Source organism: Mercenaria mercenaria, chromosome 14 (genome assembly GCF_021730395.1).
Source record: "Mercenaria mercenaria strain notata chromosome 14, MADL_Memer_1, whole genome shotgun sequence".
NCBI lineage: Eukaryota > Metazoa > Mollusca > Bivalvia > Venerida > Veneridae > Mercenaria > Mercenaria mercenaria.
The window spans coordinates 34,051,512-34,075,176 of record NC_069374.1 but is presented as its reverse complement, the minus strand read 5'-3'; the positions used below and the strand labels follow the sequence as shown (position 1 = coordinate 34,075,176).

Here is a 23,665-nt window from a genome sequence, read left to right as displayed (position 1 = left end):
TTCCCTTTCAGTTTAAAGTAATATTACGGTATTAATTTAGACTATTAAATCTCAGAATGATATAAAGACATGTGGTGAGACATTTTTGCCATTTCTTTAGTGTAAAATTTTAATTTTATGGTAGTTGAAAGGTGACATTTTTCTGTGAGTTGAGGTTTGAAAAAATTCCTATATATTTCAGGTGCAACGCCAACAGCGGGTCCAGGATTAACTCCCGGCACATTCGCCGTTGGAGCAGGAAGCACGGCTCCGCGTCCACCAAGGGCGGTTGCACGTGCCGCTAGGCGACGTACTCAAAGGAAATAATTGCATTTCCTCACATATATGGAGAAGGATGGGATGGATAACAGAAAACAGACATGTTTATAAAGTGATAGCATATATACAAAATATAAACCTGGATTTCTCTCACTGATTAGATTGAAGAGTCAAGTCAAGGAAGTAGACCGCTTTCACTGACATTCCGTACAAGAGACTTTTCTCTGTATAAATGTCTGGAAAAATTTATTTTTGAAAATGCTTTGGTGTTTAGTGATATTTTTTTTTGAAATGTTTGAATTACAAGTTGGAAGTTGTTGACATCTGGTGATGGTAAGAATTTGTACCAGATTTTGTGTTGATGCAGATCTCAACTAATCAATGTTTTGATGAAACCAAAGCCAGCTTTGTGATATTTCCTCAGTTGTTCTCTTAGGAAATAATTAGAAATGAATGATAACAACTTATTCTATTACGTGTTTGCTTGTGTGACATCTGCATAGTGCAATACAAAGATAAACTTTGAAGATATCATTCAAAATTGTGTTACATTTCAGTATGTTCTGAAGTTTAAACTGATTTTTGTGACACAATAATTGGTGTTATATAAAGTTGGTGAATTATTGAATGGAAAACGGAACTGCTGATGCAGTTTTGGTGCGTAATCAAGGGCAGGGTGGGGGATAGGGGAGGGTGCATAGATATTTATGTCAAACAGATTGAAATTTAGACAGTATGTATTTTGTTAGTAATTGATATTAAAAAGTGATTCAATGACTTCTTGACAGTATTTATTCATAAAGCACTTTGGTTGCCTAAAAAATACAGAGAAAAGCTGCCTACATTGTACTGTGTAAGTCTTGCTGTAAATATCCGTGAAATGGACATATGTTTGTGGTACTGTTGAACATACTGGCGAAAATTCAGTGTAGACCATGATATTGTTATATACTTTAAGTAGGCATTTCCCTTTAAAATGTAAATTATTTCCATTGCAGTGCACGAGGGGTTTCATAAAGGGATGGGGGACAGGGATTTCCCTTTGCTGTAGTGGTCTGAAGCCCGGGCTATTTTATCAGTGGCAAATAAAACTCTAAATGAGAGGTCCCCCAGTCACTCCTCTGTTTTGCAATTTCCACTTTCTACTTCAGTAATAAACCCCATGAGAGCAGGGTAATGTGAATTTTGGTTACCATGTGTACAAAACTTGCTTTCCTATGTCCTGGAATGTGTACAGCTTGTTTCTGTTTTATAAGATTATAATATGATTTATTCAGCCGAGGACTTTGTGCTTTATGTTGTTGTTTTTTTTTGGTTTTTTTTTTTTCGTTATGTTCATACTTATTCACGGAAACATTTTACTTTTGCTTTATGAGGGTTGCTTAAGCTCTCTCTCCGCCACACCCCTCAAAAAAATAAAAATAAAAAAAAAACACTAATATTTCAATATTCCATCATAAGTCAGAATTGTTCTACTATCAGTGCTGAAAATTTTCACCGAAAATTTATTGACAGAATAGGGAATTATAGTGCAGACCATGATCAGCCTCCACAGATGTGCAGGCTGATCTTGGTCTGCACTGGTCGCAAAGACAAAATCACTTGCCGTCAACAGGCTAAAGGTTAATACTGTCTTATTTTGAAGCAACACATTGGATGAACTCTTGTGTTGGTATATTTTGTATTATAACGGTATAAAATAGTTGTACAAATTTATATTCTAAATACCTTCCATTTAACTCCAGGAGTTCATCTTTATTCATTGGTGACTCATTTTCATTGAATTTCATAGCTGTGTCAATCTATACATTTAAATCTCCACTAACTACATACCAGTAATCTTATTTTATTTCAAAGCCATGAACACACAGAACAGCTTTTCTTGTTGAAAACCACAAAACTTTAAGGCCAGCTGAAATGGTTTCACAATGCAATGAAGAAATGTCAGTCTAAAGTTTGTTCTCTCTAAAATTAATGCAGATATTAAATCGAAAATTTTAACAATTTATTGTGGTGGATAAAACATGGTGAAAAGCGCATGTGTCAGAACTGGGAATTTTATTTTGGCAAAGTTATGCCCCTTTTGGATTTCAAAATTGCAGGTTTAAATTAAGCAAATACTTGATTGAATATTCACACAGATTTTGGATGCATTTGAACAAATCACAGCATCAAGTCCCATAACTTTTACGTGATTTTGGAAAATATTTTTCTTACATAAAATATCCATTTTAGTGATAAGCCTTAGAGTAGTTGAGTGTGTTGTTATGAGACAGTTCTTGATTACACTCAGCATCACTCTAAAAGTGTGAAATAATTTCATTTTGTGGACATTTGAAGTTTGTGATTTTAGCTAAAAGGGCTGTATCATGGAGACATAAATTTTGAGGTTTTAAGTTTTATTTTGTAGCCATGAAATTCACAAAAATTAGTCACCTAAAAATAATGAAGATTTCCCAATACACTTGTAGTTACATGGAGAAATCTCATTCAAATGATTTATGAACTGTCTCATCTAAGGTCTGTATAAATGATCTATTGTAGATAAGTACTATAGACTTATTTATAAGATTTGTAAAATGTAAAGAAATATGCCATTAAATATGATATGTTCAACAGAATTTGTTTTGTATAGTTCACTGAACAGCTTAAAAAATGCAAATCATTTTGATATTCAACCAAACATTATAATTGTGAAAACCTGAAGCAATATGCTAACAAATAAACATGAACATGTAATGTGTAATTGAGCCGCGCCATGAGAAAACCAACAGTGCATTTGCGACCAGCGTGGATCCAGACCAACCTGCGCATCTGTCCAGTCTGTTCACTTTCAAAGCCTATTGCAATTAGAGAAACTGTTAACGAAAAGGCATGGATCCTGACCAGACTGCGCAAATGCGCAGGCTGGTCTGGATCCATGCTGGTCGCAAATGCACTATGTTGGTTTTCTTATGGTGCGGCTCAAATTCTGATGTCTATTATCAAGGTCATACTTGTGTGGAATCGGTAAAGATGAGGGTCTTTCACAAAGTACGTAGACTGATACCATGTCTTCAACAGTAGTCGACAAATATGTCTTAAAATTTGTATCGTTTTGAAAACATGATGTATCTGCTACAAATGTACCAAGTCTGAAATTGTTACCTTGTCTGTCGATAGCTCCCAACAACTTGTAACCTTTTGACCCAGAAACTTTAAACTTGGTATCATGATTGCGCTTATAAAGTAGGTGACCATTGTAGTTTTGGGGGTCAGTAGGTCAAGGTCATGGGCCTGAAACTTGTAAATGGTTTCCTTCCAGTAACTTGAGAATCACTTGTGCCACAACTTTTAATCTTTGTAGCAAGATAGGGCTTATCAAGACGGTGATCCCTACATTTAGTAAATAGATCAAAGGTCAAGGTCACAGGGTCCTGAACCCTGAAAACCATTTCTGCCTAATAACTTTAGAACTTTCCAAACTTGGTAGCATGATTGAGCTTATGAAGCAGATGACCTGTAATGATTTTGGGTCAATATGTCAAAGGTCAAGGTCATGGGCTGGAATCTTGAAAATGGTTTCCACAGAATAATTTTAGAACCACTTGACCTAGAACCTTTAAACTTGGTAGCATGATTAGGCTTACGAATTAGATTATCCTTACAGTTCTTGGGCTTAGTAAGTAAAAGGTCATAGTTACAGGGGCCAGAACCTTGACTTGGGGGTGCGGGGTCCTCTGTGATGAAGTAATGCACAGAGGGGCACCTAGGGTCTTCCTCCACCATTGAAGCAAGTGACCTATAATATGACGTTAAACCAGAAAAAAAAACTTGACCCAGAACCTTCAAACCTGGTAGCAGGATTGGGCTTATGAAGTAGATGACCCCTAGTGTGTTTGGAATCAGTTGGTCAAAGGACAAGGTCACAGGGGCCTGAAATTCGAAAACAATATATGCCCAATACGGGTTACTTGAGAACCACTTCATCCAGAACCTTCAAACTTGATGGCATGATTAGGCTTTAATTAAAAGAAGATGACCCCTATTGTTTTTGGTGTCAGTAAATCAAAGGTCAAAGAGTGTCTGAATCTTCAAAACGGTTTCTTCTTAATGGAGCAACTTGACTGTGAACCTTCAAACTTGGAAGCATGAATAGGCTTATGAAGCAGATGCTCCCTATTGTTTTGGGGGTCAAAGGTTAAGGTACAGGGACCTAAGCATTGAAATCGTTTTTCCTGCAATAACTTGAGAACCACTTGGCCCAGAAACTTCAAACTCGATAGCATGACTGGGCGGCTTATGAAGTAGGTGACGCCATTAGTAAGTCAAAGGGCAAGGTCTCCGGAGCCTGATCATGGAAAACGTTTTCCCTGCACTAACTTGGGAACCACTTGGTACAGAACCTTTAAACTTGATAGCATGACTGGGCGGCTTATGAAGTAGGTGACGCCATTAGTAAGTCAAAGGTCAAGGTCGCAGGAGCCTGATCATTGCAAACAGTTTCCATTTAATAACTTGAGAACCACTTGACGATGTATCTTCAAGCTTGATATCATAATTGGAGTTATGAAGTTGATCAGCCCTAGGGAAGTCTTAAATAACGTCAACTTTGTTTACGATATTTTTCGGGCACAATCTAATTATTTGTTATTAAATGTATCATTCCAAGTATCACATGCCTGGAATAATACCCGGGGGCTTTCTCCAATATCAAAAGCTGGGGAAAATGCCATATGACCTAAATTGTTGCATCATTTTCATGAAAAGTATTGACTGATTTGATAAGCATATTACATGAAGAAACTTATTTTAGTGTATGTACTGTGTGTGACTTGTAGTTATGTGAAAATGCATTTCTTTTTGTCAGGTACAAATTGAATCAAAATCTAAAGCTAAAATAGGAGTTATTTCGAGCTATGCAAATATTGTGTTTTTAAAGCTGTGTATGTCAACTCACATCAGTATCTGCCTGTTCATATTGACATCCACATCCTCACATCAGCATCCACGTGTTCACATAGACTTCCACATCATTAAATCAGCATCTGCATCCTCAGATTCACTTATATCCACTTTCTTATCTGTGCCCATATTTTCACATCCTTGTTTCAGTATGTATCAGTTTATATATGCTTCTGCTTGACTGCTCGTAGAAGTCTCGTACTCGCATCCACATCTCTGCATTAGTATCCATGTCAGCATCCATTTCTTTACATAGGCATCTACATCCTCACATTGGCATAATCAGATTTGCATTCGTCTCTTTACATTGACATTAGCATCTTTTTATCCAGCATCCATCTCCTTATATTGATATGCACGTCCTTGCACTGGTATCCACCTCACATCAGAACCCAACTCACTATATCGCCACAAATATTCACATGTTTGCATAAATATCCTCGCATTTGCATTCACCTGTTCATGCTGACATCCGTATTATAACATCCTTGCTCTGATCTGTTAAAATGCTTCTGCTTGACTGCATTAAGAAGCCTTGCATTGGCATCCACCACATCAACATCTTCGCAATTGCATCCATCCCCTCGCATCAGAATCCACCTAATATCAGTACCCACTTCCTCACATCAGCCTTTGCACCCACACATAGTTATGCACTTCTCACATCGGCATCCACCTCCTCACATTGGTATCCACGTCCTCACATTGACATCCATGCTCACGTCGTCATCCATACCTTTACATTGGCATCCACATCCTCACGTCGTGGCCAGCCATATCCTCACATCAGCATCCATATTCTCAGTCATCAAGCACCTCACGTCGTTTGTTCTATTTTTGAAATGGCTTAGTGGATATATTTATAATGAACTGCGTGAAGGATGTTCATTACATTTGGTCAGAAACATCGTTGTCTGAACCTTTATAGAATCTGTTTAAATGTTCTTGCTAACTATCCGTCGTTTTGACAGAAATGGTGGATTATGTGTGTTAGGATTTGTCGAGATATCTGCCACCGTGATAAAATATTTAGAAATAAAGAGACCTAAGCCACATTGTAGATTGAAGTGAGTTGTCGAAATTTCCCATTTATCTCTTTCCGGGGACGCGACTGAAAAGGTTATGACGTCATAATTATGGCGACTTAAGGTAGAAAATACATGACTGCCGAATAATTGCCATATAATTGGTGACAACGTCTTCCAAGGAAAACATGTCAATAATTGTCACAAAATTAATAAATAACGAAATGAAGTCAACAAATTTTTATTTCATGACGCAGCATGTTCTATTAAGAATATAAATAGTTTCATTATTTATCACTGCTGTCGTCAAATATCAAACGTTATGTATATTTATATACCTTGTGTTAGATCAGGCTAATGTGGCGACACTTCTGTCAATATCCGGAATCCATTGGGAAAAAACATTACCTAAATATTGTACTCGAGAGAATGCTGTTTCTGATGCATAAACAGCTTGGAAACGTAAAATATATTAAGATAATGTCGAATCTCCTATTAAAATCAAATAATCTAAAGAAAACATACTTCTCATACTTCAAGACACCTGAAGAAGGAGCAATAAGAATTATTCTCTACGTATTTTTTGTACCAGCAGACTAGGTGGTCATTAATGTCATCCTCAATTAATGCCTACACTATATTTATGTTTTTGTAAGTAACATTATAACACAAAAATCTTAATCTTTAGTTCCTCCTTGAACAGGATTTGGTCACTAATCACATCACTGTAATTTGTTCTTAATTGATATTCAACAAGATTCGATTTTTCGATGTGTATTGAATTCCTTAATTGTACAAAAATAACAGTAACCTTGTTTCATTGCTAATTTCACATTATACAACTACAAATCCATTTTATTACAAAAGTTCATATCTAACGGCTATTGAACCCCATGTGAAAATATATTGCGATAATGTATATGCAATTTCTGATAGAAAAAAAATCTCTGAAGTCCGTAAAAAGTCTGGCGCAATCCTATGAAAAATAAAAATATCAAGGTTTCCTCAGTCAGTACATAAGATTTCATTAGTCTATATACATTTAACATTAGATGAATGTGCACATTGTATCCTTTATATAGTATCTCATATTGTACAATCGCTAAAAAGATTATCCTTTAGGGAATATTATTTAGAAAATTCTACATTTATGTCTTTGATTCTCAGGGCAGGTCACACTGCAAATAATATTGATTGAATCTTAACTGAATGATATTTTTTTTGTTTTGTTCACTCTCGCATTGCCATGCATGTTTAGTATATTTTAGTTCTTATAACGATGAACTGTACATGTTTTATCAATACCAATAAACTACTGTTCTGTTCTGTTCTATATACAACTTTACCACATTATGTAATAAATGTCAAACTGCTGGGAGTGGATGATAATCTAGCAATTAATATATTATGGTGTTTCAGATGTAAATCAATACATATTAACTGGCAATGATATTGGTGAGGTATGATGCAACTGTGTGATTAAGATGTTTTATAAAGTGGTGATTGTTATGAGAATGCTGATAATTACAGTCTAGAGTCTTCCAGGCAGCTGCATATGCTTTGAACTAGCTTCATATTTCCTTTCTTTTGAAGTCATGACTTAATATGAAATAGCAAAAGTATCACAATTATTTCAATTCTAATGTTTATTTTGTATACAACTAAAATGTTTTGCATTCATTTTTTAAAATAATAATTAACATTAGGTTAATAATCATATTTGACCTTCAATAATTGAAGAAGAAGGCAATGAAAAGGAATTTATAATAATACACAAAATATGGAAAAGATTGAAAGCAGTATCTGGTCAATAATAGCAGAATCCTTTAGTCTATAATTGTCAAAATTCATTGTGGTTTAAAATTAGTAGATGATCCCTTTGTTTAAGGTGTAAGTAGATTAAATGTCAAGGTCGCAATGACCTAAGAATAAAATTATTTATTATAAAAGATGGAGAATGCTTTGGCCTATGGTCATCAGAAATTAAACCTTGACTGTCTATGGACAATAGATGAACAATTTTGCGTTAGAAGTTTCTTATAGAAGTTAATATTTGTTTTTCTTTAAATTTCATTCAACTTACATTCAGCATAAATTTCAGAAGGGAAATCTCCTAAAAATGCAATGAAAGAATAGCAAACTTAAAGAGTTCACCACGGCTACAATAAAGAGAGTGATACAACAGGGTGGCCAACCCAAGTGTTTGAGAAGGAATAAATTGGTAGCATTTCAAATATATTGGCAACAGAAATTCAACAGAAAGGTATTATTTCATTACAATATTTTGACAAATCACAAAATACATATATAAATGTCTAAAATTTACAAGCATCTAATTTCGTTATATAACGTCATAACAAAAATGATTGCGAGCATGCTGTCACTGGCGAAATAGCCACAGCGTACACATACTCTTGCCTTGAACTGAACTTAAGAACTCTGAACTTGTAATTGTGGCCGGGTGGTCTCATGTATACTTGCAGTTTACGATAGTCCAATCCAGTCGGATGGATAATAATCCTCACGTGAATACCGTGTATCTTGATGAGATCCTGGTCTTGGATAGCCATTGAAATAAACAGCCGTTCCTTTCGAAAGCCATGCACCCCACCAACCAAACGAACCGGAAGTTACGACAACGTGATCACATAACGTCATAAGGGCTAAATCATACCCGGGATCTTTAAAATTGCTGAAAACAACGGTGCGCTTGATATTTTTCTTGCACCACTTAATATCATTACTTAATACAAAGTAAAGTGCGTCTTTGAAATTGACCTCGCAAAATTGAATAGCTTTATTAATGAAATTGATATCAACTACTGCGAAACCTCTTTTAACATAAAATTCTCTAGCCATGTCTCCCCTCCTTACATGGATACAGATATTTTTGCGTCCATTTTTGTTGTTACCCTCTAAATATAACTTCGCAGTTTGCAAGTATTCTTGTCTGATTTTTAGAATTGTTCTTATCCTGTCCTCACTATTTTTGAAATATTTCCAGGACTGGAAAAATCCATGAATAGTCATATTTAGAACTGTATCCGTTTCAGTACTGTTAAAACAGTCGTGAAAGATTCCAGGAAACTGTGGTGCACATGTGGTTGAGTTTTTTAATTTCACACCAGACACATTTGGCAAATCAAAATATTTCAGTAATGGAAATGAAGGCTTAACTATTGGAATAAGGTCATAATCAAAAGCTATTCCAAACAAAGCAGCAATTTGAAAAAGTTGATTGCCAGTTCTTCCGCCCGGTGAATTTAACGCAATAAACCGCTGACAAGAGTTGTTCCGATATTTCGGCTTACTATTTGCGACGTTTTTGATAGTACGTTCATTTGAAATAAATTCACTAAACTCATTTTTATCCCATAAAATCTTATTACACTTTCTGCTTTTACTATAATCTGTTGTATATTTTAGTACATCTCTTTTCCATGTATAAATAATCGTGATACACAGAACAAAACTAATCAATGTGGAAAAAATTACTGAAGTATAATTTTTCGAAATTTTCACCATTAATGACATAATTCCGTATGACAGACAGTGAAGATATGGATTCGCTCAAAGGATATATAATATTTTCACTTCAAAATATTCACAACTTAACTAACCTATTGCGTTAAATAAATATTTGAACATTATCTGGTTTTCTTACTTTTTCACTGTAAATGTAAAGGCATTGAATTCCAGTAAACAGAAATACAATATTAACACACAATATTTACATAAGCATTATACTTGAAAGGACATTGGACATTATGCTAGGGAGTTTGCCCTAAGATCAATGCTATTTCTTGACTTCAGTAGCTGATAGTTTTATATAACAGCTTCAAATACTGATAAATAAGTTATATTCCTATCAAACTGTCACAAAAATAGTTTTATTTCATATTCGTTTTCTTGAAATTCGAGCAGTTTGTAACTAAGGGTCATATTTTTGAAAAATTCAAAATGTGTATTTTTAGTTAAAATAAGCATTGGTATTTAAGGTATGTCTACTATGAAATATTTTATCATAAACAATAAACTGATATCATGCAGATTATCAGTTTTATTGACATTTTTGAAAATAAACGAAACAGAAAAAATAAAAGTGGAACAAAACATTTGGTCCCTAACTGTACTTCAGTTATTTCCACCCGAGTGCCCATGATAACACTGATGCATTGATCATATCCTATTGTTTGTTTTCTATACATCTATTGCAACTAATAAACTTTGATAATGTGGCAGTTGACCTGAATACAATCGACACTGTTTATTTTCCAATACAGGTAAATCCAATGATTGCTTTACAATAGATCTATGACAGATTATCTTTGAACACCCCTGGACTTATTGGACTCAACTGCCACATTATCAAAGCTTATTAGTATACTGTATTTATACACATGTACAATACTGACCGGGCATTATGTGGAGGATTATTATTAAATACATGCAGTGGACGGAGGAGTGCAGAAGACTGCCTATTCCACTGCCGGTTCAGGGATGCCTTACTTTTAGCATTTTATATCAGTGGAACAGAACTTCACTAGCTAGTATCAACATTTATATAGATATTCTTGGGGTGTCTGTGTTAGTTCTTTGAGGTCCTTACTAGTTTTTCGGTTGGCTTCGAAATAAGTTTCAGACGTGTGAGCGAATTGATGTTAATTCTGGGGGTGTCAGTGTTAGTTATGGGCGAGTCAGTATTAGTTCTATGGGTGTCAGTGTAAGTTTTGGAAGCATTTGGGTTAGTTAATGAGATGGTGTCTGGTGTAGTTCTGTTAGGGTATAGGATGCTGGATCGAATAAAAGCAAATGTTGCTCTTAAAATGCATTCTAGGTTCGCTTCAGCTGTGTCCTACAAAAAGGTAAACAATTTGCACCTAAGTGGCACTAATCCCATAGAAGTTCGTCTGTATTTCTTTGTCATGTTTACGTCGAAGCCACTTGCATGGTTCTTGACTTACGACACAATCCTGATGACACTCAATCGACGGACTTAGAATGTCAAGAGGTAACAGATCTGATTGATGTCCCCCTATTTATTTAGTTTAGTGTTTTCTGTGCTTGAAATATTTACAAAAATGAATAAAGCTGTAGATATGTAAGGTTTAGGAAACACATGCAATAAGTGTCAAATATTTTATGTAAAAAATTATTTGCTGACACCCTGTACGTAGTTTTTTTCAATTTTAAACACTTTCCCACCTGTGACCAAGTGCCATATTTGCAGCATACGTATATAATAATTATTTACAAAGGCATGTGAACTATTTTGTTGCGTCACTGGGGGGAAAGATGTTTAAAACGTAAAATTATTTATGTTCATATTTTAATAGAAAAGAGAATGAGAAATGTCTACAAAGTCTTTTTTTTTTGTTCATAAACTTGCAAAATGAAGTCGCATTTATCAAGAAATGGTCTTCAGCTATCGTAACTATGCAATTTCAGAAGTCTATCCCTATGTCACTTTTTCCTTAATCGGATAGGCAATCTGAATAGGAAAATGTCCGAGGTCCTTTAAGCCCGTTTTTGTGTGAATATCAATGGTTAATTTTGATGTATACATGTACACAAACGTTGTGTGACACGCGCTGAGACAGTTAAGTTGTAATATTTACACTTATTTGTGAAGAATTACTAAATTTACAAACATGCATTAATTTAGTCACATTATTTTGTATTTAATGAAATATGTTTTGTTGTGTTCATTTTTTCCGTTTGTATCGTATGCAATGTAAGTGTACGAATATTTCAGCCTTCTGAAACGTAATATTTTCCGACCATTCATTTCTCTGATAATGGTATTTCATCGCTGGAATCATCATCCGACGGAACTGATATGTCAGAAGCTGCATGATAATGAATATTTTCTTCATTTTAAGGAAGATCTCTGGCAGACGAAATTATTTTACTCTTTTGAAATACAGTATGAACGAAACACAGCGGATTTCGTCTTTTTTATTTCCTTTACATGACCGCATAGTTACAAACATTTATTTTAACAAGGGAACTAATTATTAGCACAATTAATAATTATAGCATCTAATAAATAATAGCCAGCATGCAAAATAATTTTGCTTTTGCCTGGATTATCAAAAATTAACAAGTACATGTCACAATCAGCATGATCTCGGTGCCGCGACTATACTCGTCAATCGCCGTCCTGGGGAGTCCCGATAACGCACGTATAGTCGGATATCGACGCTACAGGGGCAGAAAATATAACGCCTATAGTCGCATTTCGGCCCCAGGGAGTTAATTAAATACAAAAACATACAGTTTTTCAGTGGGTCATCTTGTAAATTATTTTTAACGAGATCAGTTCGATCGTTAAAGTGCGTCTGCTTATTGTTTTCTTCGTTTTTCTTTTATTACTCAATTTTATGACGCCATGACATAATGAGGTATAATAAATAACACACTTTACGGCTTATGCATGTACTAAATAGCAAGTATATTATAAGCAGGATGTTTAAAACATGTATCGAATTCATAATTAAGCCGCGCCATGAGAAAACCAACATAGTGGCTTTGCGACCAGCATGAATCCAGTCCAGCCTGCGCATCCGCGCAGTCTGGTCAGGATCCATGCTGTTCGCTAACGGTTTCTCATACTGCAATAGGCTTTGAAAGCGAAGAGCATGGATCCTGACCAGTCTGCGCGGATGCTATGACAATGTTGGTTTTCTCATGGCGCGACTCAAATGATATTTAACGTTGATATATAAGTTCATGAGGGAGAACAATGCAGTACAATTATGATTAATTACAATGACCAACATTATGACTTAACACAAGACAAAAATGCGATTTGCAACTTTCTTTTAAGAAATTCAACAGCCTTAGATTTTATATATTTAGTTACTCAATCTTCCTCGCACAGTTCCTGAAAATTGCATGGCAATAGTAAATATTTTCATCATCACAAACCTATTATCAGGTATTAGCGGGACACATTGTAAAAAACAGTAAATGACGTCGGCAAAACAGTTCAACAGGTGCTCGAGATTGTCACTTTTCCGAGTAAAAGGCACTTCTTTTCTAGCAATCCCCTGATTAAACATGACAGTATAAAAAGGACACTTTAAACTAAAGACTACGCTGTGCACAGCGCGGAGAATCAGAGCCGACTCGATAACGGGAAACATTCAAAAAAATCTATTAGGGCAAAGTCCGGTGAAGAAGCTGGGTGCTCAGTCCATGGAGCTGGAATCCATGAAGTCCTATCGCTAGCAAAGTCGTCTGCTCTATTGCACAAGCGTGTTGTCCTGAAGGAAAAGAACATCTAAAATATATTATTTTATCTTTATATCCTGCATTTCTAAGAACCAATATAGTATCTTTAAGAAAAAAGATTAATAATATTTACAAATAATAAATCTTGAAAGTAAGTAACTCAAACTTACTCTTCCGTAGTACGCAGCGTTGACGGTCTGAAACGGCATGCTCCAAATTATGCCCTTTCGGTCGGTAAAGATGAACACGTCTGCTCTCGGCTTGTTTTGCAGACGCTCGCTTTCCTTGGAACCCGAAGATTTCCGCTGTCGCGACTGCTCTGAAACAACTATGACAAACTTGATGAAAAAGAAACCACAAAAAAGCCAGGCCGGGTCATAGCTCATAGTTGTGTAACATCCTATTTTTTTATAATCGGGGCTGTACGGGTGGGGAGGGTAAGAGGTTGGAGGTTGATAGCTCAGTGAATTTTAAGAAGGGGAGTTAGATCAAGTGGCTCTTCAGATACTCCTTGTTTATGATTTAATGTGGCCGTTGAATTGTTTTTAAAAACCTTTAGGCTGCTGCTGGCAAGTGACTGTGCCTTTGCGTCCAGCGCAGACCAAGAACAGTCTGCACATCATGGTCTGCACTGTTCGTTATTCAGTCAGTAAAGTTTCAGTGAACACCCCTTCGAATAATAAATGGTAGTTGAATGAAAGGCAGGTCCATCTGAAAATTGAATACGTACTGTGACATTAGGAATGCGTGAAAGAAGGGATGGCAAAAAACAGTAGATATATACAAACATGACAGACACAAAGATATAGTTGCCTGTGATAGAGAATTGCTTTTAGAAATGAATATTAATATATGACCGAAATTTTCCGGAACGGGCGTGCATGCGTTTTATAAGATGCAGTAAAAACTTATGTACATTTCAAACAAAAATCTGTAAGCATGTTTATTTCAAAAAAGATGAAACTCTGAATAATGTAAGCAGACAAATTAATGTTTTTTTTATCTATTTCAAATTTATTAGCATGTCGATATTGTTAAAATATTTAGATATTTCAAACTGGTATAAATGTTTTCATAAATCAGAGAAAATGTTTGCTTATGCTGTAGCTGACACTTGATTCAGTCCCTTGCTTGCTAATTTATCACATTTCAGGGCAATGATCTAAACACAATACTTGGGTTATTAACGGTAACGAGAGGGCTAAGAGGGACCTAAGTCGCTCACCTGAAACTGACAGTTTGAACTTGATTATTATGTACCACACACTGAATCATGAATGGTAATTACTGTGCTTAAGCAAAAAAAAAGTGCTGAAGTGAGAAAAGATATGACCAAGATATTAAGCAATTAGGACTTGTAAGGTCTGTGCCATTGAAGATGCCATTTAGAAAGTGTTTGTCAAAGACACCATTTTATCACTGGTATCAACAACAATGCAGCATTAGAATCACATTCTGAATAGACAAGATAAATATATAGAAAGACGTCATCAATGTAGAATAAAACGATAGTTTCCATTTGAAAAAATCACAGAGGCAACCATTATTAACATCTTTATATAATAAACCCAGTTCAATTTTGATCTGGTGACCCCAAAAACTCTGTCAAGCGGAACGAATTCAGGACCTTTCCAGGATGCTACAGACCAAGTTTTGTGACATTCCATCAAACGGTCATCAGGAGAACTCGTTCAACGGTTTTTCTACTTTTACTTCTGGCGGCCCCTAAAATCAGCCAAGTGGAATCATTCGAAACAAGAGGGTCCTAAAGCTCACCTGACATATAGCTCTTACCCCTAGATAACATAGAACTTAATTTGACCAAGATTTCATACAGACAAACATTTTGACCATGCTTCATGTAAATCAGGTAGATTATTGTCAACGGTTTTCAATGATTTGACGTACTTACAAAGTTTTTGACCTTAGGTACCCCACTCTTGAACTTGACTTGGATTTCATACAGGCAAACATTTTGACAAAGATTTATGATGATTAAGCCGAAAAGTTTTCTCTACAGTGTTAACAGACATTTTTCTGTAATTTGACCTCGTGACCCAGTTTTTTTTTCACTTGACCTAGTTACAAATTTACTAGTGCCTTACATTTAAAACAGACAAACGTTCCGACCAAGCCTCATGATAATAGGTAGAAAATGCGGTATTTTGAGTGCTAACAAAGTCTTTCTATGATTTGACCCATCACCTAGTAGTTGACATAAATAATCTTGTTTCGAACCTAACATAGACTTTACAGAGATAAAGATTCTGACAAAATTTCGATAATATCAAATAGACAAGAGATCACAGAGTGATCTTGGCGCCCACCATTGACCAATTGTTGAATGTTCCAAATTTCAAGACTAGATCAAGATCAAAATCAAGGTCAAAGGTCATTTCGGTACACAAAACTGTGCATGTGGTCCATGCATGTGGTCCAAATTTGAAGCTGTAAATTGAGAAATGCGAAAGTAGGTCACTAGATCAATTTAAGGGCAAAGTACATTTCTGTACACAAAACTATGCAGGTGCTTCAAATTTGAAAGCTGTAGCTTGAGAAATGTGAAAGAAGGTACAAGGTAAAAATTAATGTCAGATTTCAATTCGGAACACAAAACTATACATATGGTCCAAATTTGTAGCCTGTAGCTTGAGAAATGTGAAAGTAGGTCACTAGTTCAATCTCAAGGTCGAAGTTCAATTCGGTACACAAAACTATGCATGTATTCAAAATTTGAAGGCTGTAGCTTAAGAATTGTGAAAGTAGGTCACTAGGTCAATGTCAAGGTCAAAATTTATTTCTGTACACAAACCTATGCACGTGGTCCAAATGTGAAGGTTGCAGCTACAGAAATGTGAAAGTAGGTCACTAGGTCAATTTCAAGGTCAAAATTCATTTCGGTACACAAAACTATGCACGTAGTCCAAATTTCAATGCTGTAGCTTGAGATATGTGAAAGTAGGTCATTAGGTCAAAATCAAGGTCAAATTTCATTTCGGAACACAAAACTATGTATGTGGTCCAAATTAAATGTGAAAGTAGGTCACTAGGTCAATGTGAAGGACAATTTTTATTTCGGTACACAAACTTATGCATGTGGTCCAAATCTGAAGGCTGTAGCTACAGAAATATGAAAGAGTAGGTCACTAAGTCAAGATCAAGATCAACTCATGTCAAGTTTCATCTAGCCACTCAAAACTATACATTGAATGTTGTAGGTTATGACAAGAAGAATTTAAAAGTTTTTCCCTATATAAGTATATATAATTAAACCATGTGACCCCCGGGGCGGGGCCATATTTGACCCTAGGGCAATAATTTGGACAATCATGGTAGAGGACCGCTAGATGCTATATACCAAATATCAAAGTCCTAGGCCCTGTGGTTTTGGACAAGAAAGTGTTCAAAGTTTTTCCCTATATAAATCTACATAGATTATAAAAATAAACAAAGGGCCATAACTCTCTCAAAAATTGCTGAATCAGTCTGCTTTTCGAGGGGGTGGGGGTGGGGGGAAACACAACTAGGGTACCAATACATCATTCTGATAAAGTTTGGTCAAAATCCCCCTAGTAGTTTCTGAGGAGATGCGATAACGAGAAATTGTTAATGGACGGAAGGACGGACGGAATGACAACGGACGCAGAGTGATTTGAATAGCCCACCATCTGATGATGGTGATGGTGGGCTAAAAACCTAGCCACTATAGACAGTTAACAATGTCTTTCTTTGAGTTGACCTAATGGACTAATTTAAGATCTCAGATAAACAAGCTTTGAACCTGACGAGATAAATACTGACAATCTTTCATGAAGATCATGGAAACAGTGGTCTCTAAGAGTGTTAACAAGGTTTTCATTACCTAGTTTTTACCTCAGCTAGGAAAACCAATTAAAAAACTTAAGACAAACATTCTAAAAGTTTTATGAAGATCAAGTCAAAAATGTTTTCTATACTAAGCTTGTAATAACAAGCTTTTACTATGATTTGACCTTGTCACCTATTTCAAGATGTCCGATAGCCAATTTCAAATTTAGTCTCATAAAAACAGCATTCTGGCAAAGTTTCATGAAAATCAAAATGATAATGTGGCATGTTGAGTATTAACAATGTTCTTCTATGATTTCTGAAACATAGTAGATCAAATGCGGCAGTACTATTTCTCGGCGCCTGTACTGCACCAAATGATATGCATGTAGGCGTGATGCCAATATTGCCGTGTTTTATTGAAAATATACATGTTTTTTTTTTCTTCATATTAGAATCAGGTAAAACATCTTCACAGGAAGTATGTCTAATTGTGCACCATTCGTAATGTTAGAGATATCGCCGGAATATTGATAGGGGATTGGGTGTGTGTTTTAGAAGTTTCTTTTTGAAGTTAATATCTATTTTGCTTTAAATCTCATAAAAATGCAGAGAAAGAATAGCATACTCAAACGTCCATAATTCTTTAAATTCTTAAAAACAGATGAACTAGCTTTCCAAATAGATGTCAAGCGTACGTACATTGGTTAGAATAGCACTACTAGAATAAACAATAAAGTCAGTAATACAACAGGGTGGCCAACCCAAGAGTTTGAGAAAACTACTGATTACTTTTTGCATACGTTTTGAACGGAGAAAAGCGCGCATTTTTCTGTCTTCGACGCTCTTTATCTTATGAAATTCCGTCAAGTAATAAGGAAAAAAAATAGTCAAAATGCTACCCGAATCGTGGCATTTTTCCCGTGTATACAATATCTAAAGCGATCTTAAAAGTTCTATCCAGAAATTTCGATGTACAGGGCAGATTAAAAAACAATAACAGCTGTATTTTTGAGACATGTGTGTTTTACACCAGTAAATGTCAACTGTATTCCTGTCATTTTCCACTTACAGGTCCTTTACCGCTGTAGTTTCAAAATACAAGTCTTTTTTTACTTTACAGCTGTAAAACTGGTCCTATTTTCGTACACTTGAATTACATAGCGGGCGAAAATAATAAAATTAGATGTTCTCTTCAGAATTATTCCTGTACATGGCAGATATAAAAGTATATCTTTTCTGTGTTAATTTTTGTAATTGAAAGAAGCAAATTTCTGGAAAATTATGTTAAGCACCTTGAAGATCTGATTTTTGTTTTTCATGGAATGGAAAAAAACAAACAACGTTTGTTGCTACACTGACTAAAAGAAAACACAGAGGAAAATTGTCTTAAAATTAGCATTTCAAATCAGACCTGGGTCAAATTACAATTATAATTTAATTAATTATAATTAAATACAGTTTTTCAATTAACTGAAAATAATTAATAATTGAGACAAAAATCAATTATTTTAATTGAAATTAATTAATTAAAATCCGAACAAATGAAAATAATTGCCAATTAAATTCAATTACTCTTCAATTACATGTAGCAAACTGTCACAAAATATATGAGCCGCGCCATGGGAAAACCAACATAGTGGGTGTGCGACCAGCATGGATCCAGACCAGCCTGCGCATCCGCGCAGTCTGGTCAGGCTCCATGCTGTTCGCTTTTAAAGCCTATTGGAATTGGAGAAACTGTTAGCGAACAGCATGGATCCTGACCAGACTGCGCGGATGCGCAGGCTGGTCTGGATCCATGCTGGTCGCACACCCACTATGTTGATTTTCCCATGGCACGGCTCATATGGCAATTAAATATTGGCAAAAATACAGGTTATTGTGCAGTAGCTGTTATCACCTTTCGATATAAATTTCACACTTGCTGGTCATCTAAAGAGGTATTAAGTTTATTTATTTATTTAAGTCTCATCCATATACAATTAGTTGCATAAATAGTATAGTACATTTAAAAATACACTAACTGTAATGGCCATTCGTTAAAGAATTACAAGAGACTATTAGTACATACATATCACAGGCATATACTTAAAAACATTGCTGATAAAATGATTAACTATCAATGTAATCTGGATATCAATCTGAAACTGTTACTAGACCCTTGATGAATACTAGTAGTATAATGCAGGGTATAAAACATTACTTGAATATTTGAATGTACTTGACATTTCACATTTGATTGTTGTCCGCACAACTTGAATTCTAGCATGTTAAAACATTTTCTATTACCGAATGATTCTAATTTTAGAACAAAATGCCAATACTGTTTCAAAATTTAATAAGGACTTATAAATATGCATCATTAATATGTCTTTGATATTAACATCATGACTCTGTGAATATATTGCAAAATAATCAAAAAAGTAATTAATTATTTTCCTTAAAATAATTGTAATTAATTAATTACTTCTGTAAAAAGCAAGTTATTATAACTGTAATTTAATTGAAGCATTTCTATTTTAATTGTAATTAATTAATTACTTTTGAAAATAACTGAACCCAGGTCTGTTTCAAATACATACAGTAACAAGTATATTGGCAACAACACGTTGAAATTTCAACAAAACGGTTATTATTTCATTTCAATATTTTGACAAGTCACAAAATACATATATAAATATAAATATAAAATTTATAAGCAGCTAATATCGTTATAACGTCATGAGAAAACTTGAACGATTGCGGACGTGCTGTCAACGGCCAAATTGCCACGGAGTACACATACTCTTGCCTTGAACTGAACTCAAGAACTCCGAACTTGTAATCGTGACCGGGCGGTCTCATTTATACTTGCAGTTTACGATAGCCCAATCCAGCCGGATGGATAATAATCTTCGCGAGAAAACCGTGTATCTTGTTGAGATCCTGGTCTTGGAAAGCCACTGAAATAAACAGCCGTTCCTTTCGAAAGCCATGCACCCCACCAACCAAAAGTACCGGAAGTTACGACAACGTGATCACACAATGTCATAAGGGCTAGATCATGACCAGGATCTGTAAAATTGCTGAAAACAACGGTGCGCTTGATATTTTGCTTGCACCACCTAATATCATTACTTAACACAAAGAAAAGTGCGCGCTTGAATTTGACCTCGCAAAATTGAATAGCTTTATTAATGAAATTGATATCAACTACTGCGAAACCTCTTTTAACATAAAATTCGCGAGCCATATCTCCCCTCCTCACGTGAATACAGATATTTTTGAGTCCATTTTTATTGTTATCCTCTAAAAATAACTTCGCAGTTCGCAAGTATTCTGGTCTGACTTTTAAAATTGTTCTTATCCTGTCCTCACTATTTTTGAAATATTTCCAGGACTGGAAAAATCCATGAATAGTCATATTTAGAACGGTATCCGTTTCAGTACTGTTAAAACAGTTGTGAAAGATTCCAGGAAACTGTGGTGCACATGTGGTCGAGTTTTTTAATTTCACACCAGATACGTTTGGCAAATCAAAATATTTCAGTAAAGGAAACGAAGGCTTAACTATTGGAACAAGGTCGTAATCAAAGGCTATTCCAAACAAAGCAGCAATTTGAAATAGTTGATTACCAGTCCTTCCGCCCGGTGAATTTAACGCAATAAACCGCAGACAAGAATTGTTCCGATATTTCGGCGTATTTGCGACAATTTTGATAGTACGTTCATTTGAAATAAATTCCCTAAACTCATTTTTATCCCATAAAATCTTATTGCACTTTTTGTTTCTGCTATAATCCGCTGTATATTTAAGTACATCTCTTTTCCATGTATAAATAACCACACAACAAATCAATGTTGAAAAAAATATTTGGGTATAAGGTTTCGAAATTTCCCCCATTTGTTTTTACTTAATTCCGTATGACAGACACTGACGATATGGTTTCGCTCAAAAATAAAATGATAAATTCTTGTCAGTCAATAAAAGTAATCTTTATTACAAGATTATATCATCAATATAGAGATGAAATACATAAGAATTGCAGCTGATACTGACGTGAGATGTGGAATGTAGAGATGGTGCAAAAGGTCGTCTTTCAATGGGTCACCTTGTAAATTATTTTGAAGGAGATCAGTTCGATCGGTGAATTCTTTATGTGAGGTCGGTGGTTCGTGATGAAATAATTGTTTTATTCTTATTATACCAGATTTATATAGCGCCCTTTTCATGATAAACACGTTCAAAGGCGCTTTACATATACTGCAGCCACACAGGGCGCGAAAACATCCTCTACTAGTACAGACACAGAGCGATCTGACCAGAGGGACAGCCCCAAGAACAGACAGATAGAACTTTTCAGATACAGACGTGTCCAGCTAACTTATACTAACTCTTTTTTCGAATAGATAGTCTGGTTCTTTAACGTGCCCGGTGTATAGCACAGAAATTTCCAGAGCCTGGACCGGGATTCGAACCCCGGACCTCTGGACTGACACTGGATAATGCACGTTGGTGTACATGGGGTCTTCCTCCTCCACCAAAAGCTGGAAAGCCGCCATATGACCTACGATTGTGTCAGTGCGACTTTAACCCCAACAAAAAAAAATGAAGACGAATACAGTAGTGTCGCGTGCACGAATACAGTAGTGTCGTGTGCAATCAATAATTGCGTGCAATGTTACAGTGTTTTATAGACAGAAAAAAACGTTATTGCACTACATAAAGACGTTATCACCTTAAGTCGGAAACATTTGAGTTGCATAATTTAAAAATAACACTTTTCTTGCAAACCTGAAAACACGAAAGTATTTCATTAACCTTTTTAATGCGGTATCATCAAATCAAAGGATGCCTTATAAATTTAGCTTTCCAGTCTATTGAAAGATAACTTGTCATTCAAACCACTGGCGCCAGATCAGAAAGAAAATGCCTCTGTACATGTTATACCCTACCCCTAGGTATTCTATAAGAACCATGGTCGTGAACGGGAAAATATACTAACCCGTTTCAATCGCGCATTTCATACCTAAAACACGCAGTGGGGTAAATGTGTACTATGGATATCAAACAAGTGGTAATTTATCTTCCATTGTGTACCGGTCACATTTTTCAATACATCTTATCTTAGAAAAACAACGCGTAGTTTATAGTAATTGCAACATTACACAAAAAACTTGCTTGAACTTCCCTGGTGAAGTTCCGTTCTAGATTACAAAACCATTCTGATTGGCTGTTGTAAAAATGTATGTCAATCGTCATTTTACTACACGTGTTCGCTAAAATGTGAAAATGCAGCAAAATGTGCAAAATGAATAAAATATACAGAACAGACGCAGACCAATGTACGATTTCAAATTAAAGATCATATACAAGATGAATTTCATTCATCATTTCGAGTTTTAAGTGTAAAATTTTGATTTTTTTAAAATCTGTTTTTGTTTGTTTACGTTTCGCCAAACATGTGCGCACTGCCGTGACCTCTAGACCGGATGTTCATTAGGGAAGTTCAAGCAAGTTTTTTTCTGTAACGTTGACGAAAGCATAAAATATGTTGATAATCTCAGCAATATAGAATATTGAGACAATGTGACTGGTGCACGATGGAAGATAAATTATCGCTTGTTCAATATACTAGGTACCCATTCACCGAACTGCGCGTTTAAGTTGAGAAATGTACGATTGAAACGGGTAAGTGCACTTTCCCGTTCATGACCATGGTTCTTATAGAATACCTAAGGGTAGGGTATAATATGTACAGAGGCATTTTCTTTCTGATCTGGCGCCAGTGATTCAAACAAAGACTTTATTGGCCCGACGGCCGAGAGCTCAATACGGCTGCACCCAAACAATTACAGATAAATAGATAAACAACTGTAAAGAAATTGATTGCTTTTTGTTGAAAGAAAACACACTCTCCTCATATCTTTTCAAAAATTAAGAAACACATTTCTTACAAAAAGGCGAGTTAATTAATGCGTCACTATAGAAAAAACATGTTGTTTTTCTCACGAACTGCACATAAAATGCATTTAAAGTTATAAGTCAGGTCATATAAGTGTTATATTGCAGTAACGGGATGGACATTGGGTGTAACTTGAGTGACAATTTATCTATATTTTACGTGAAATATTTTTATTGTTTATTACTTTCGGTTTGTACCAGAATTCATTAATTTTGCTTATGTAAATGATGTATTTGACCAATCTGTATAAATATGGAGACAAAATGTGTATTGTCGGACTTAGCTGAAAGGGGACGCCCGCTCACACAACAACCACGTGGTGGCTCGGAAGCCGGCCAGGGCTTAAATGCCTTGCGCTGCGCACAGTCTGAGAACGAATGAAGACAGAGACAGAGAGATATGAAATGCTTAAAGGCTTACTTGTGCTAGATGGAATTTTGTTAGCTC

The 23,665-nt window shown here is 35.4% G+C and overlaps 2 protein-coding genes across 4 annotated transcripts in view; one reads left to right on the top strand and one right to left on the bottom strand.

Annotated features, from left to right (window-relative positions):
* LOC123527224 (nuclear pore complex protein DDB_G0274915-like) overlaps positions 1 to 1,041 on the top strand; it is a 34,736-nt gene extending 33,695 nt beyond the window's left edge. For all 3 annotated transcript variants that reach the window (XM_053523252.1, XM_053523251.1, XM_053523253.1), the window contains one exon: positions 182 to 1,041. In XM_053523252.1, coding sequence (XP_053379227.1) covers positions 182 to 306 — 125 coding nt within the window. In that variant the 3' untranslated portion in view covers positions 307 to 1,041. The remainder of the gene's footprint in view (positions 1 to 181) is intronic.
* Positions 1,042 to 8,646: 7,605 nt separating this feature from the next.
* Positions 8,647 to 9,753, bottom strand: LOC128548443 (galactoside alpha-(1,2)-fucosyltransferase 1-like). Its single transcript, XM_053523255.1, has one exon. The coding sequence runs from the start codon at positions 9,750 to 9,752 to the stop codon at positions 8,712 to 8,714; it is 1,041 nt and encodes a 346-aa protein (XP_053379230.1). The 5' UTR covers position 9,753; the 3' UTR covers positions 8,647 to 8,711.
* Between the last annotated feature and the right edge of the window lie 13,912 nt (positions 9,754 to 23,665).

Coding starts and splice junctions, on each gene's coding strand:
- LOC128548443 (XM_053523255.1), bottom strand. CDS start 9,752: ATGGTGAAAATTTCGAAAAATTATACTTCAGTAATTTTTTCCACATTG.